Source organism: Monodon monoceros, unplaced genomic scaffold, assembly GCF_005190385.1.
Source record: "Monodon monoceros isolate NGI ecotype Baffin Bay Population unplaced genomic scaffold, NGI_Narwhal_1 Super_Scaffold_13, whole genome shotgun sequence".
In the NCBI taxonomy this organism is placed as follows: domain Eukaryota; kingdom Metazoa; phylum Chordata; class Mammalia; order Artiodactyla; family Monodontidae; genus Monodon; species Monodon monoceros.
Window position 1 is genome coordinate 43,214,705 of NW_021703769.1, and position 16,318 is coordinate 43,231,022.

The 16,318-nt window shown below is 46.4% G+C and overlaps 1 protein-coding gene across 1 annotated transcript; it reads right to left on the bottom strand.

Annotated features, from left to right (window-relative positions):
- Window positions 1–2,735: 2,735 nt before the first annotated feature.
- Window positions 2,736–13,611, bottom strand: LOC114893973 (cystatin-13-like). Its single transcript, XM_029220032.1, has 3 exons — window positions 13,384–13,611; window positions 4,560–4,673; window positions 2,736–2,819 (listed from the first exon to the last, which is right to left on the bottom strand). Exons 1-3 carry the CDS (start codon window positions 13,609–13,611, stop codon window positions 2,736–2,738), a joined length of 426 nt encoding a protein of 141 aa, XP_029075865.1.
- Between the last annotated feature and the right edge of the window lie 2,707 nt (window positions 13,612–16,318).

Consider the following 16,318-nt stretch of genomic DNA (forward strand, 5'->3'; position numbering starts at 1 on the left):
ACCCGGCTTCTGCCAGGGATGGTGCGCTGCCTGTCAGCCCACACGCGTGGGGCTTTGCCAGTGCATCTGCCCCTGGAGGGGAGCTGCAGGGCCTGGGTTTGTCCTGACCCCACTATCCCTCACTAGTCCAGAAGGTAGGACACCTGTGCTGCTTAGCTTGGTGAGCACAGGTGTGGACTGAGGGACCTGTCCTGGTGGGAGGAGCCTCCTCCCTGATCCTGCGCACCTCTGCCTGGAATGGTGTGTGCTGGACCCCTTCCTCCCACTGGAATCTGTGCACTGAAGAATCAGGGAAGTGGGTTTCTGGCCCTGTTGTCCATCCCTGGGCAACACCTCGCCGGAGGCAGAGGCAGGATTGCTGGGCTCCAAGCGCAGCCCACAGCTAAGGCAGGCACCCCCTCTCCTGAAACGAGAAACTAGTGGGGACTCTGCCCTCCCAGCTGCTGACCTGTCGGCCATAGGCTCTGGGTCACCAAGGCTTGCAGCTGGGCATCGAGAGGGCCATGAAAGGAAATGCAGCATCAGTGACCAAATGCCTTGCCTCCAGACCCTGTATTCTGCTCTGTGCCCACTTTCCCATCTGCCAGGGGCACATTTGGACACTTTCCTCAGCTTTCCCACGTGTCAGGGTCCAGGCACAGCCCTGGAGCTCAATAAATAAGGACTCAACACAAAGGAATAAGCAAGTGGAGACTTTGGGAGGACTTTGCAGCTGCCCGGGCCTCTCCGGTGGACAGGAAGGGGCGGGGCTGTCTGGTGATGGACGCAGGGTCACACCCAGCAGCTGGCCGTCCCTTCCCTGTGTATTCCACATCCTGCTCCCCCCGTCTGCACCTCCCCCAGCCCTGGTCCCCAGACTCCCAGGGAGCTAGAACAGCCGTGGGATTTGGACCCTAGTTTCCTCGTGGTGGTGGTCAGCCCGGGAATGCAACATGACCTGCCGGAAGGTGCATTTGTGACTCTTTCTCTTTTTTTCCCCCCCAAATTCTTGATGATCTATGCTGGGGGGAGAGGGGTGAATGAAAAGGGCGAGGGAGATTAAGAGGTACAAAAGTCTAGTTATAAATGAGATACAGGATGAAAGGTCCAGCATGGGGGCAGTCAATAATATTGTAATAACTTTGTATCAATAGGGTGACAGATAGCAACTAAACTTATCCTGGGGATCACTTTGTACAATAGAGGAATATTGTTGTGTAGTTGGAACTAACAGTGTTGTAGGTCAATTACACTGTAATTTATAAAAAAGAACTGAGGTATTTCTCCCCCAAGTCCTGCATTGGCGGAGGGCTCCTCTCAGGAGCATCAGGCACCCTGATGTCCAGCCCGCCCCTCACAGATGCTCACCGCAGGCAAGTCCTGCGAGAGGAGGAGTCCCAGGGAGGCTTCACCTGTCAGCCAGGTGGGCTTCGACCTACTCCTGTGTGGTTGTTGACACTTACCTGGCTGGCTGGCCCTCACCTGCACACCAGTGCTGTAGTTTCCACACCTACGTTTTGGAACGTGCTTCCTTCTTGTCATGTTGACCCGCTTCACCATCTCAGCCCAGCCCTACACATACACACACACACAGACACACACACACGGACATACACACAGCGAGAGCCGGCCTCTTCCATGGCCTCTGCTGAACCGTATCTCCTGGTCATCACACCTTTAAGCCTCCCCTCCTGCACTGAACCAGAGCTGATCTAGGTGACCAACAACAAAAAGAGTTGACGGTGCGTCACACCTGAGGCTGGGTCACCGAGGGCGCTGTGGCTTCCATCCCCGTCTCTCGGACACTCTGTCCAGAGGAACCGATCTCCCTTACCCAGCGCAGAGAGGCCAAGTGGAGAGGCCCGCACTGAGGATAGAGACCACCTGCCGACAGCCAACGCCAGCCAGCAGCCGGGAGGGCAAGCCGCCTGGAGAGTGGGTTCTCCGGGGCCAAACTCACCTTCAGACGAGGGCAGTGCCGTCAGAGCCTGAGTGTGACCTCAGGATAGCGGACATCAGCCAAGCCACCCCAGACCCCTGGTGCACAGACACCACGGAGACATAAATACATTGCTTAAGCACCAAGGGCAGGGTGATCAGTCATGCAGCATTAGATTATACCTCTTACCCTGTGCGAGCACACACACACATGAACACACACACGCACACACACATGCACAGATGCAGCCTACTCTCCATGTACCATCACTCTTTGCATTTTTCTGCCTCAATTCAAAACCAAAAGTAAAACACAAATCTCCAAATGATACAGCTAGCTCCCAGGTTGGATCGGGGGGCTTAAAACTGTTTCTAAAGCCATTTTGCTGTGTTTTCCAGAGCCCTGGGCAGGGAGATTTCTGTGGAAATCCATGGATGGACATTCTCAACACATCTTCAGAGCCTTGCAGAAACTACCCACCAGCCTGAAGCAGTGGAGGGGTGGGTCTTCCTATTAGTTCCACACAAAGAGCTGTCAGCGAAAAGTAATTTGTGCCCAGAGTTTGGTGAAATACGGAAACAGGTTCGTTTTCTCTTCCATTCATTGGGAGCAGACTGCCCCTGCTGGTACATGCGTTGCCCAAGCAGAAGACACTACACAGCCCGGCACAATACCGGCCTCCACGCCTGAAGAATGCACAAAAAAGCAAGAAGGCTCCAAAATGAAGTCAATAGGTCAGATGTGTTATTTAAACGTTCTGCGAGTGTCTTTGCTTCTTTAAATGCTCATGAGAGTGGCAGAATGTGCTAGAAGACCATTAGACAGGCTGACATTCTTTCTTCAGCATACTGAGTTCAAAGTTCCAGGGTTTGGATGCCACAATAAAGGTGCAATGAAACATCTAAAAGAGACAAAAACAATAACCAGCTTGTAAGAACAATTGCAAAAAACAAAAGTCAAAAACCCCCAGAAGTTCCTCTTTCCAGGTGCCAGGATTTGGCTTCAAGAGGGACAAAAGGCCGTCTGAGCCAGCCACGCCTCTACAGATCCCCAAGCTGTTGGCCCAATGGCAGAGCAGCCAGCCTCATGACTGGGATGGACCCCCATCGGTTCACCTCCCTGAGAGCTGAAGCCATCACGGTTGTGGCTCCATTTGCTCCAGGTGAGCAAGAGTTGGAGCCCAGGACCAATTATCCTCAAGAAATCCTAGTGTCCAGCTCTGGCCCTTCTCCAGACACGCCAACTTCCTGCGGCCCATGGAGACCCCACGCAGCGTGGAGGGACCGGTGGGTCCTTCCCAGGGTATACGGCACCACAAGAATAGCCAGGGTCCTGCATGCCTTGGAAAGCGGTGTCAGAGTTTGGCCAGATTCCACCAGGGAAAGCTTGCAGCTGGGGAGCTGGGAGGAGACACAGGGCCTGCAGAGGGAGCGGGGCTCCAGGCTCCTGGTGTGGATGAGATCACTGTGTCCCTCCTCTCACCTAAAATCTTTATTCAGTTAGAAGAAAAATATAAAGTACAAATAGCTCTTTATGGCAACACCCAGTAGAAGTGAAGTTGCATAAGATACACAGACTGAGGGGTCAGGTTGAGGGGGAAATAAGACCAAGTGACCAGTAACCCAGACAGACCACGGAGGAACTGAGGCCAGGTCAGCGGGATGTCCAGGCTGGAGGGGCATCAGGATGGGTGGAGCTGGTTCCTGACAATGGCAGGGAGGGCAGGGAGGGCAGGGAGGGCAGGTTGTGCGCTTACCAGAGGGTTAACTAATTGCTTAACTTGTGATCGCCAGGGTAGACAGGAAAAAATCGCAAAATAAAGGGTTTGAAAACCCAATTATTAAAATCAACCATAGAGGATACTTTAGCACTGTATTAACATATTAAAAATCTTTAAGAGGTGAAAAAATATTGGACAAGGAATTCAACTTCTTGGAACTCTGCCCACAAGGCAACAACGATCAGATATACACACAAACAGAAATAAAGAAGAATATTCATTATGGCACTGTTCATAATAGCTACGAATTAGAAAAACTTAAATAATCAATTCTCAGGGGCTGACTAAATAATATGTGGAAACACCATTAAACGAAGTCAAATAGTTTCATTACATAACGCCCTCAAATAATTTTACGGTTTTGGAAATCCTTAGATTTTATTATTAAATAAAAATCTAAATTGTGGACCAGTGTACAGTGTGATCCCCACTACACAAAAATACAAATGTAAAATATAGAAGAAACTAGGATGTATAAAACTAAGTTGACAGCAGTAAACTTTCCATAAAGGTATTTTTAGTCGATTGTTTTTTTCTTCTGTAGTTGATTTTAAGCTACTTAATACTTCGGAAAATTTCTAAATTTTCTACCTTAAGTGAACAGGGCCTTTTACTATTTAAAACAGGATCAGGTTTTAACATTTATTTTCCACGGAGCTCAGGTAGTTACCCTTTCTTCCTTTCTAAGTCTCAATAAATAAAGAAAACAGATAAGCTCGAATCTATAGGAGGTCAGAAATGGGGAATCTCTAGGAGTTCCATGATCCATGCAAGGGCAGAGACTGGGAGGAATCCTTGGAGGGTAACAGGTGATTTTGAGCAAGACCATCCAAGGCTGTTGAACTCTATCTTAGCACCTACCTTCTGCATTCTGGGATCCCTTTGTACTAAGCAGTTTTCATTTCCCCCCGAAGCTTTCTTGCACATTGTCCGGGCAATTTTGACTTCAAGAAGGTAATCCAAACTATCTGTGACCTGTCCATGAGTAAGTTAAAGTTAGAGATCATAAAAGAATATGTGGTATCAATTGTCATTTCTGATAAACAAACATGTCACTGACTGCTTAGGGCAAAAGATGTCTTCTCACCTCCTTCCCTCTACAGTTTTTTTTTTTTTTGGCCAGAGTTTTGGGGTAACGTGGAGGTGGTTCTTACCTCTCTCTCTCTCTCTCTCTCTCTCTCTGTTTCTCAGTCACTCTCATTATGGTATTTAATTTTAAAGTAATGACAACTGTCACCAAAATAAAGCAAGAAAACTATTCCCTAAAGACCATTTTTCCTGGGAAAACTAATGGTTTGCTCACTGGAGCTCTGGAAATAAACAGCATTTTCATCGAAATCCACTGAGAGTGTATCTATTCCCTTTAAAGTTTTGGTAGTTTTAGTCATCCTTGCCTTATTCCACGTCATATACCCTCCCAAATCCCTGACTTTCTGGGCATCTCCCCTCTCCTCCCCTCCCCATGCAGAGCCTCCCCTCCCCATCCAGCATCACTCAGAGGCAGTAGCATGGGCGGATTAAGAGCAGACAGCCTGGGTTTAAATCTTGGCTCTTCTACTTAGTAGCTGTGTGACCCTGGGCAAGTTACTAAACCTCTCTGTGCCCGTTTCCTCCTATGTGAACTTGAAAACCTGAGTGCGCATACAGAAAGCCACTGGATCTAGCACAAAGTAAACATGGCCCCAGGCTGCCATTGGCGGTCTTTCCTACCAGTCTTCGCCATGTGTGAAATCGGCAGCAGAACCCCAGCCAGCTATGAACTGGAGCAGGCGGCCACATGCTTTTTCTTCAAGGGCCAGAGAGGAAATATTCCAGGCTTTGCAGCACAAATACAGCCCAGAGGACCCTCAAAAAGTGTGTGTGGCTGTGTCTTAACAAAATTGTGTTTATGGACACTGAAGTTTCAATGTAAAGTAATTTTCATATGTCACAAAATAGTCTCCTTCTTTTGTTTCTTATAATCATTTGTAGCTCACGGGATGTACAAATATGAGAAGTGGGCCAGATTTGACTTCAGGCTGTTAGTGACCACTGCTGATAAAGATCTTTGCACTTTTAACTTAAATCATCCAATGGAATAGAGCAGTTTTCTTTCTATAGCACGTGGTCATATGTTATTTTTATCCAAATTTTCACCCAGCATTTTTCTGTTCGCTTTCATTAGGAGTTATTTTTGTTTGGGGGGTGGTGCATTCTTCCTTACCCCCTTTCTTCAATATGTTTTCCAGCAGTTTGTAGCTGGAATGCCAAGGATTTTTAAACACTTCTGTTCTAGCCTCTTTTGGAACCTGTTTCTACCTGATTCTTTTGCATCCTTACCTGCATTTGAGCTGACAGTCAACTAAGAAATAAAATGTACATTCCTGACCACTCCCTCCCATCAGGAAACTTGCACAAGCCTCTTAGATAGCCTCATCCACCTGAGGGAAGACAGCAGAAGCAAGAACTACAGTCTTGCAGCCTGTGGAACAAAAACCACATTCACAGAAAGATAGACAAGATGAAAAGGCAGAAAGCTATGTACCAGATGAAGGAACAAGATAAAATCCCAGAAAAACAACTAAATGAAGTGGAGATAGGCAACCTTCCAGAAAAAGAATTCAGAATAATGATAGTGAAGATGATCCAGGACCTCAGAAAAATAATGGAGGCAAAGATTGAGAAGATGCAAGAAATGCTTAACAAAGACCTAGAAGAATTGAAGAACAAACAAATGGAGATGAACAATACAATAACTGAAATGAAAAATACACTAGAAGGAATCAATAGCAGAATAACAGAGGCAGAAGAATGAATAAGTGACCTGGAAGACAGAATGGTGGAATTCACTGCTGCAGAACAGAATAAAGAAAAAAGAATGAAAAGAAATGAAGACAGTCTAAGAGACCTCTGGGACAACATTAAACACAACAACATTCACATTATAGGGGTCCCAGAAGGAGAAGAGAGAGAGAAAGGACCCGAGAAAATATTTGAAGAGATTATAGTTGAAAACTTCCCTAACATGGGAAAGGAAATAGCTACCCAAGTCCAGGAAGTGCAGAGAGTCCTGTACAGGATAAGCCCAAGGAGAAACACACTGAGATACATAGTAATCAAACTGGCAAAAATTAAAAGACAAAGAAAAATTATTGAAAGCAGCAAGGGAAAAATGACAAATAACATACAAGGGAATTCCCATAAGCTTAACAGCTGATTTCTCAGCAGAAATTCTACAAGCCAGGAGAGGGTGGCATGATATACTTAAAGTGATGAAAGGGAAGAACCTACAACCAAGATTACTCTACCTGGCAAGGATCTCATTCAGATTCGATGGAGAAATCAAAAGCTTTACAGACAAGCAAAAGATAAGAGAATTCAGCACCACCAAACCAGCTCTACAAGAAATGCTAAAGGAACTTCTCTAAGTGGGAAACACAAGAGAAGAAAACGACCCACAAAAACAAACCCAAAACAATTAAGAAAATGGTAATAGGAACATACATATCGATAATTACCTTAAATGTGAATGGATTAAATGCTCCAACCAAAAGACACAGGCTTCCTGAATGGATACAAAAACAATACCCATATATTTGCTGTCTACAAGAGACCCACTTCAGACCTAGGGACACATACAGACTGAAAGTGAGGGGATGGAAAAAGATATTCCTTGCAAATGGAAATCAAAAGAAAGCTGGAGTAGCAATACTCATATCAGGTAAAATAAACTTTAAAATAAAGAATGTTAAAGGAGACAAGGAAAGATACTACCTAATGATCAAGGGATCAATCCAAGAAGAAGATAAAACAATTATACATATATATGCACCCAACATAGGAGCACCTCAATACATAAGGCAACTGCTAACAGCTATAAAAAGGGAAATCGACAGTAACACAGTAACAGTGGGGGACTTTAGCACCTCACTTACACCAAAGGACAGATCATCCAAAGAGAAAATTACTAAGGAAACACAAGCTTTAAATGACACAGTAGACCAGGTAGATTTGATTGAAATTTATAGGACATTCCATCCAATAAAAAGCAGATTACACTTTCTTCTCAAGTGCGCACAAAACATTCTCCAGGAAGGTTACATCTTGGGTCACAAATCAAGCCTCAGTAAATTAAAAAAATATGAAATCATATCAAGCATCTTTTCTGACCAAAATGCTATGAGATATTAGAAATCAAAGGAAAAAACAAAACACATGGAGGCTAAACAAGACGTTACTAAATAACCAAGAGGTCACTGAAGAAATCAAAGAGGAAATCAAAAAATACCTAGAGACATATGACAATGAAAACACGATGATCCAAAACCTATGGGATGCAGCAAAAGCAGTTCTAAGAGGGAAGTTTATAGCTATACAAACCTACCTCAAGAAACAAAAAAATCTCAAATAAACAATCTAACCTTACACCTAAAGAAACTAGAGAAAGAAGAACAAACAAAACCCAAAGTTAGCAGAAGGAAAGAAATCATAAAGATCAGAGCAGAAATAAATGAAATAGAAACAAAGAAAATAATAACAAATATCAATAAAACTAAAAGCTGGTTCTTTGAGAAGAGAGACAAAATTGATAAACCATTAGCCAGGCTCATCAAGAAAAAGAGGGAGAAGACCCAAATCAATAAAATTAGAAATGAAAAAGGAGAAGTTACAACAGACACTGCAGAAATACAAAGGATCCTAAGAGACTACTACAAGCAACTCTATGCCAATAAAATGGACAACCTGGAAGAAATGGACAAATTCCTAGAAAGGTATAACCTTCCAAGACTGAACCAGCAAGAAATAGAAAATATGAACAGACAAATCACAAGTAATGAAATTGAAACTGTGATTAAAAATCTTCCAACAAACAAAAGCCCAGGACCAGGTGACTTCACAAGTGAATTCTATCAAACATTTAGAGAAGAGATAACACCCATCCTTCTCAAACTCTTCTAAAAAATTGCACAAGAAGGAACACTTCCAAACTCATTCTATGAGGCCACCATCACGCTGATACCAAAACCAGACAAAGATACTACAAAAAAAGAGAAAATTACAGACCAATATCACTGATGAATATAGATGCAAAAATCCTCAACAAAATACTAGCAAACAGAATCCAGCAACACATTAAAAGGATCAAACACCATGATCAAGTGGGATTTATCCCAGGGATGTGAGGATTCTTCAATGTACACAAATCAATCAATGCAATACACCATATTAACAAATTGAAGAATAAAAACCATTTGATCATCTCAATAGATGCAGAAAAAGCTTTTGACAAAATTCAACATCCATTTATGATAAAAACTCTCCAGAAAGTAGGCATAGAGGGAACCTACCTCAACATAATAAAGGCCATATATGACAAACCCACAGCAAACATCATTCTCAATGGTGAAACACTGAAAGCATTTCACCTAAGATCAGGAACAAGAGAAGGATGTCCACTCTCACCACTATTATTCAACATAGGCTTGGAAGTCCTAGCCATGGCAATCAGAGAAGAAAAAGAAATAAAAGGAATACAAGTTGGAAAAGAAGAAGTAAAACTGTCACTGTTTGCAGATGACACGATACTATACATAGAGAATCCTAAAGATGCCACCAGAAAACTGCTAGAGCTAATCAATGAATTTGGTAAAGTTGCAGGATACAAAATTAATGCACAGAAATCTCTTGCATTCCTATACACTAGTGATGAAAAATCTGAAAGAGAAATTAAGGAAACACTCCCATTTATCACTGCAGCAAAAAGAATAAAATACCTAGGAATAAACCTACCTAGGGAGACAAAAGGCCTGTATGCAGAAAACTATAAGACACTGATGAAAGAAATTAAAGATGATACCAACAGATGGAGAGATATACCATGTTCTTGGATTGGAAGAATCAATATTGTGAAAATGACTATAGTACCCAAAGCAGTCTACAGAATCAATGCAATCCCTATCAAATTACCAATGGCATTTTTTTACAGAACTGAACAAAAAGTCTTAAAATTTGTATGGAGACACAAAAGATCCCGAATAACCAAAGCAGTCTTGAGGGAAAAAAATGGAGCTGGAGGAATCAGACTCCCTGACTTCAGACTATACTACAAAGCTACAGTAATCAAGACAATATGGTACTGGCACTAAAAGAGAAATATAGATCAATGGAACAAGATAGAAAGCACAGAGATAAACCCACGCACCTATGGTCAACTAATATATGACAAAGGAGGCAAGGGTATACAATGGAGAAAGGACAGTCTCTTCAATAAGTGGTGCTGGGAAAACTGGACAGCTACATGTAAGAAATGAAATTAGAACACTCCTTAACACCATACACAAAAATAAACTCAAAATGAATTAGAGACCTAAATGTAAGACTGGACACTATAAAACTCTTAGAGGAAGACATAGGAAGAACACTCTTTGACATAAATCACAGCAAGATCTTTTTTGATCCACCTCCTAGAGTAACGGAAATAAAAACAAAAATAAACAAATGGGACCTAATGAAACTTAAAAGCTTTTGCACAGCAAAGGAAACCATAAGCAAGACGAAAAGACAGTCCTCAGAATGGGAAAAAATATTTGCAAACGAATCAATAGACAAAGGATATCTCCAAAATATATAAACAGCTCATGCAGCTCAATATTAACAAAACAACCCAATCCAAAAATGGGCAGGAGACCTAAATAGACTTTTCTCCAAAGACATACAGATGGCCAGGAAGCTCATGAAAAGCTGCTCAACATCATTAATTATTAGAGAAATGCAAATCAAAACTACAATGAGGTATCACCTCACACCAGTTAGAATGGGCATCATCAGAAAATCTACAAATAACAAACGCTGGAGAGGGCGTGGAGAAAAGGGAACCCTCTTGCACCATTGGTGGGAATGTAAATTGATACAGTCACTATGGAGAACAGTGTGGAGGTTCCTTAAAAAACTAAAAATAGAATTACCCTATGACCCAGCAATCCCACTTCTGGGCATATACCCAGAGAAAACCATAATTCAAAAAGACACATGTTGGGCTTCCCTGGTGGCACAGTGATTGAGAGTCCGCCTGCCGATGCAGGGGACACAGGTTTGTGCCCTGGTCTGGGAAGATCCCACATGCCACGGAGCGGCTGGGCCCGTGAGCCATGGCCGCTGAGCCTGCGCATCCAGAGCCTGTGCTCTGCAACGGGAGAGGCCACAACAGTGAGAGGCCCCCCTACTGCAAAAACAAAAAAACAAAAAAACAGACACATGCGCCCCAATGTTCATTGCAGCAGTATTTACAATAGCCAGGTCATGGAAGCAACCTAAATGCCCATTGACAGATGAATGGATAAAGAAGATGTGGTACATATATACAATGGAATATTACTCAGCCATAAAAAGGAACGAAATTGGGTAGAGACGTGGATGGATCTAGAGACTGTCATACAGAGTGAAGTAAGTCAGAAAGAGAAAAACAAATATTGTATACTAACACATATATGTGGAACCTAGAAAAATGGTACAGATGAACCAGTTTGCAGGGCAGAAATAGAGACACAGATGTAGAGAACAAACGTATGGACACCAAGGGGGGAAAGCGGCGGGTGGTGGTGGTGGTGGTGTGATGAATTGGGAGATTGGGATTGACGTGTATACACTGATGTGTATAAAATGCATGACTAATAAGAACCTGCTGTGTAAAATAATAAATCAAATAAAATTCAAAAATTAAAAAAATATAGAATAGAAAAGAGTCCTACATCTGCAGAACTACCTCATGCTTGGCAGGGGTGACACTGTGGCATAGTGTAGAAATAATGCCCTTTTTAATAAGTGGTGCTATTTGGTTAAAATAAAAACAAAAAAAGAAAACCACACACACACAAGATGTACATTCGTGAAAAGAAGTAGCAAACACTATGAAATGATTCGTTAGTCTTGAGCTGTGTGGGTCTTTGGTTTATTTTATTATTAAATACCTGCCTTTAAAGCAGAACCATCTATACCTATTTCTGTAAATGGAGAGCACAGATGAAAACATCCAAGAAAGTGGACTAACCCTGGGAAAGACGGGAACTTCACTAAGAACAGGCACCAAATCTGAGCCCCCTGGGGCATTGACATCCATGAGGTCTTACTTCAGCCACCCATTGGGGATGCACATCCTGGACCAGGTGTCGTTGCCTGAAAACACAAACCACACAACTGGGGCCACATGGAGAACCAGCAGGAGCCCGGGGCCCTCAGCCTGTGCAGGTGGCCAGGAACTAGGGGATCCAGACGCTGAGTGAAACTTCTGCCCACATAAGAAAACAGGAAACGGAAGCAGGTTGACGGTGGCTGGAGGGTGGGCAGTGCAGGTTAGAGGGCAGATGGGGCGAGTGGAGGAGGAAGAGGGGCAGAGGTGTAGGTCAGGCCGGCATCACATGTAACCCAGGCTCAGTGGGGCCCCCTCACCCTCTGCCGACCCCTCTCATTGCTCACCCCTCCACCTCCCATCTCGGGCTCCTGCATAAACCTCAGGACAACCCTCTTTCTCAGGAAACACAGCGCTGGTTCAATGCACTCATCTTAGACATGGTCCGTGTTCAAATCCCTCCAACTGCCCTAAGAACATCCTTTACAGTATAATTTTAAATCCAAGAGACAATACAGGATCACATCTGGCATTTAACGTCATGTTTCTTAAGCTTCCTTTAATGGGAACCGTTTCCTTCTTCTTCCCCGTCTTTCACAGCACTGATTTTTTTTTTTTTTTTCAGTACGCAGGCCTCTCACTGTTGTGGCCTCTCCCGTTGCGGAGCACAGGCTCCGGACGCGCAGGCTCAGCGGTCATGGCTCACGGGCACAGCCGCTCCGCTGCATGTGGGACCTTCCCGGACCAGGGCACGAACCCGTGTCCCCTGCATCGGCAGGCGGACTCTCAACCACTGCGCCACCACCAGGGAAGCCCAGCACTGATATTTTTAAGTGGTCTTAGAGAATGCTGCATAATACGGACTCGTCTAATTGTCCCTCGAGATCACCCTCAGGCCTTTGGAGCAGGAACACCGTATATAGGCAACGCTGTGTCCTTGCAGTGATGTCACATCAGAGGTACACGGTGTCAATTTGTCCCATGTGTCCTGGTTGTAGTTAATTAACAAGCAACCCCTATAGCGGTCCACCCCCCTCCCTCCTCCTCCCCTCCCCCTCTCCTGCCACACCGGGTGGAGGATTCATTGCTGATCTTCGGCCTGAGCTGGTTATCACCATGGTGGTTGCAAAAGGTGATTTTCTAGTTTCATATTCTTTCACATCTCTAAGTAGGCATTTTTCTGTAAAAAAAGAGCCTTTCCTTCTTCCCTGGTTCCTTTTTACAGTGAAAGCTGGATGTGGAGTTTGTTCACTTGTTAAATGTGTTATAATCCATCCCTGTAGCCACTTAGGTTGATGATATCAGCTGAAACTGTTCCAAAGTTGACCCCTTCAGAAGCCCTTCTGGGCTCTTACCTGTGTTTTCTGATGTGACTATAACTAAGTTTAAGTTATTTGAATGGATATATTATGTTTTACTCCAGAATGATAAAGGAGGAAGTTTAATTAACTTTCTTCCAAAAATTCCTAAAATAAAGTTCATAAATTTTGGCTCAGGTGTCTCTCAGCTGCTCTCCACGGACGACAGCCCTGCCACAAAGGTGAGTGTGGGGGCAGAGAACGGGGAGTGAAAGCCACCAACCTGCTCCTGGGACTTCAGAATCTGCAACACCTTGAAGGTGTACTCGTCCTTGCTGGCCTTGTTATACTCCTTCATGGCGAACCACAGTGCATGCTGCACGTATACGTAGGATTCGGGGACGTCTTGGAATTTCCTCACCACCTTCGATGAACCCCAGGCCTGGACACCTCTGGACGCGAGGGCCACCATGGCCATCAGGAGCAGCAGGCCGGGGCGGAGCCTGGCCATGGCACCTCAGCCCAGGGGCGCGGCCGAGCCCCTCCTGTCCTCGCAAGGCTGGCCGGGCCCTGCTGCCTCTGCACGCGGCCCCTCCTAGCTCTGCTGCAGGCGGAGAGGGGAGAACAGCGGTTAACATCACCTGCCTAAAAAAGAGGCTGCCTGCGAAATGTGCAATTCAGTCCATTTTCCCATCTTGGATGCTTCCTTTCTGGAAGGACACACACCTCTGTGCACTCACGTGTGGGAGGGATGCACACATACGTGTACACACACACACGCCTGTCCCTGCCGGCTGGGTTGGGCCCTGTGGTAGGCACCGCACGTGCTGTGTGGCCTCTCACCATCAGAGCCCCGTGGGGCTGCGAAACCCTTTACACAGGAGGAAACTGCCACGGGGCTGCGTGTCTGCTTCAGACCAGGGCTGCCCTGCCTCAGTCTCACCCACGCGTAGGAGGGATCATGGCTTGTAAAGTGCATTTGCTTTGGAGGAATCCCTTCTGCCACAGAAGGTCACCAGGATTTGGCTCACGAGGCGGAAGCAGCGGTTAATGTGTCAGATGCAGACAAGGAGCAAGGCCCTCGAGACAAAGCAGGGTCCGTGGGTTGTGTTCGCTGCAGAGAAGTGGGGACAGAGTGTCCACACAGAGGACGTGATGGCCAAACCAAGAGAGGCCTGGTGTCCGCCAGACTCTAGATACAGACACCCAGCACTGAACACTCCTGGGGTCTTAGCTCGGTTGCCCACCCAGGACACCGCTCTGACCCACATGCCCTCTGCCAGGAATCACCAACCAAACCCAGGCCGCGGGAGGCGACCTTCCCGTGTGCCTCCCAGAGACGGGCCTGTGGAGAGGCTGATGCGTGAGGACACCGGGTCCCCTCCGCCTGCCGGCCTGGCCCGTGGTAACCTACCCGCTCCTGCCCGGCCTCCGCGCGATGGCAGCATTGTGACACGCGTGGGATTGGAGCGGTTCAGACCCGCTCCGTGGCCTCTGGAGCAGTTGCCCAGACACACGGGACGGTTGCCCTGGGCCGTCTTCCATCCAGCACGGCTAAACCTGGGACCCACCTGAGCACCAAGCTCCTTTCCACGATGCTGCGGCCGAGCCCTGAGCTGGCCGCCGGCCGCAGGCGGTCTCTCTCCTTCCTCAGGACCCGAGCTCAGTGGCTCCTGCCTGTGGCCCGCTTGTCTCTGGCACGCTCAGTTCACAGCCATGCGCCTGCTCAGGGTGTCTGTTGGCGTCAGGGTTCGTCTGCCCTCAGCTGCCCACCCTGCCAGTGGTCACCTCTGGCCCCTTTGTGATGTAAGCCCTGCCCCACTGATGCTGCCCAGGTGACCAGCCCCTCTGTCAGGGGACCCTCTGCCCTCAGAAGTCCACAGGCTCACCAGGAGCCCCCAGCATCTGCCCCAAGTGCTGAGTCCCAGCTCCTGTCCCTTGGCTCCTGACTTTCTAAATTTCTGTGCTTTCGATGGGCAGCTGGAAGTGAAGTCACCTCCAAGGCTGTTTCCATCAGTGTCTTGTCATGTGGCCCCTCTTTGGTGTCTTAGAGACACCAAACAGCCAGGCTCAGGGGACCTGGGGCCAGAGGCCCTCAGGTCGGGAGGCCAGGGGTGGTGCCGAGGGCACGAAGCAGAAGGCTGGCAGCAGACTCAGGTGTGATGAGCCTCTGTGGGATGAACAGAGGGCAGATCCCCCTTGGCCCGCCAGCCATTCCTCCCCATCTCCAGCCTTGTCCCGGGCAGGCTGCCCGGACGGTCGGGACTCCATCCCACTCTGCTTTTGGGGCCTGGCTCGGCCACAGAGAGGGGCTCCCAAGAACTCAGAAGTTGGGAAATCACTACTTTTCTTTCCAGGATATTAAAAATACACATCAGCCCAAGGAGGCTCCTACCTGAGATCCATAAGTAAAATCCAGACAGGGCCTATGAGACCTGAGAGTCACCGGCTGGAGGGTCAAATGTGTGAGACAGAGTCCTGGGCTGGAAATCAGGAGCCATTTCTGAGCTTGTAGAAAACACAGAAGCCAGATGGAGAAGAAGCATCAATCTGACCACACATTTTGTACAGCACACGCTCACACATGCTCTCGCTCCCCAAAGTCGACAGGTAAATGGGAAAAGAATATGTTATTTGGAAGATATTTGGCAAAGGGTTAAGTTCCCTTTTATGGGAAAAGCTCTTTTTTTAAAAATTTTAATTTTGTTAACATCTTTATTGGAATATAACTGCTTTACAATGGTGTGTTATTTCTGCTTTATAACAAAGTGAATCAGTTATACATATACATGTGTCCCCACATCTCTTCCCTCTTGCGTCTCCCTCCCTCCCACCCTCCCTATCCCACCCCTCTAAGTGGTCACAAAGCACCGAGCTGATCTCCCTGTGCTATGCGGCTGCTTTTAAAATCCGAAAGAAAAAGACAATTTCCTCACTCGTCTCGGCTCAAAGGAAGCCAAAGATATGAGCAATAATATGTCCAGAAGCGAGTCCATTTCCCCTCTTGGCCCCATGAATCGTTTAAAAACTGTGGCCTGGGCTGAGGCCTCTCTCAACACAAGTAGAGACAGCCCATATCTCTCCCTGGGAGTAGGCTGGGGCCCACCCAGCTGGTCCAGGAAAACTTCAAGGGCGGGGCAGGGTGCTGACGCTGGGATGGCTGTGGACCCACGGGGCTGAGTCCTGGGCTGGTCCTCAGGGCTCCACTGACTGACGGA

Coding starts and splice junctions, on each gene's coding strand:
- LOC114893973 (XM_029220032.1), bottom strand. CDS start 13,611: ATGGCCAGGCTCCGCCCCGGCCTGCTGCTCCTGATGGCCATGGTGGCC. Junction 4,674..13,383: donor TTCTGAAGTCCCAGGAGCAG/GTTGGTGGCTTT, acceptor ACTCATGGACAG/GTCACAGATAGTTTGGATTA. Junction 2,820..4,559: donor GGGATCCCAGAATGCAGAAG/GTAGGTGCTAAG, acceptor TGTCTCTTTTAG/ATGTTTCATTGCACCTTTAT.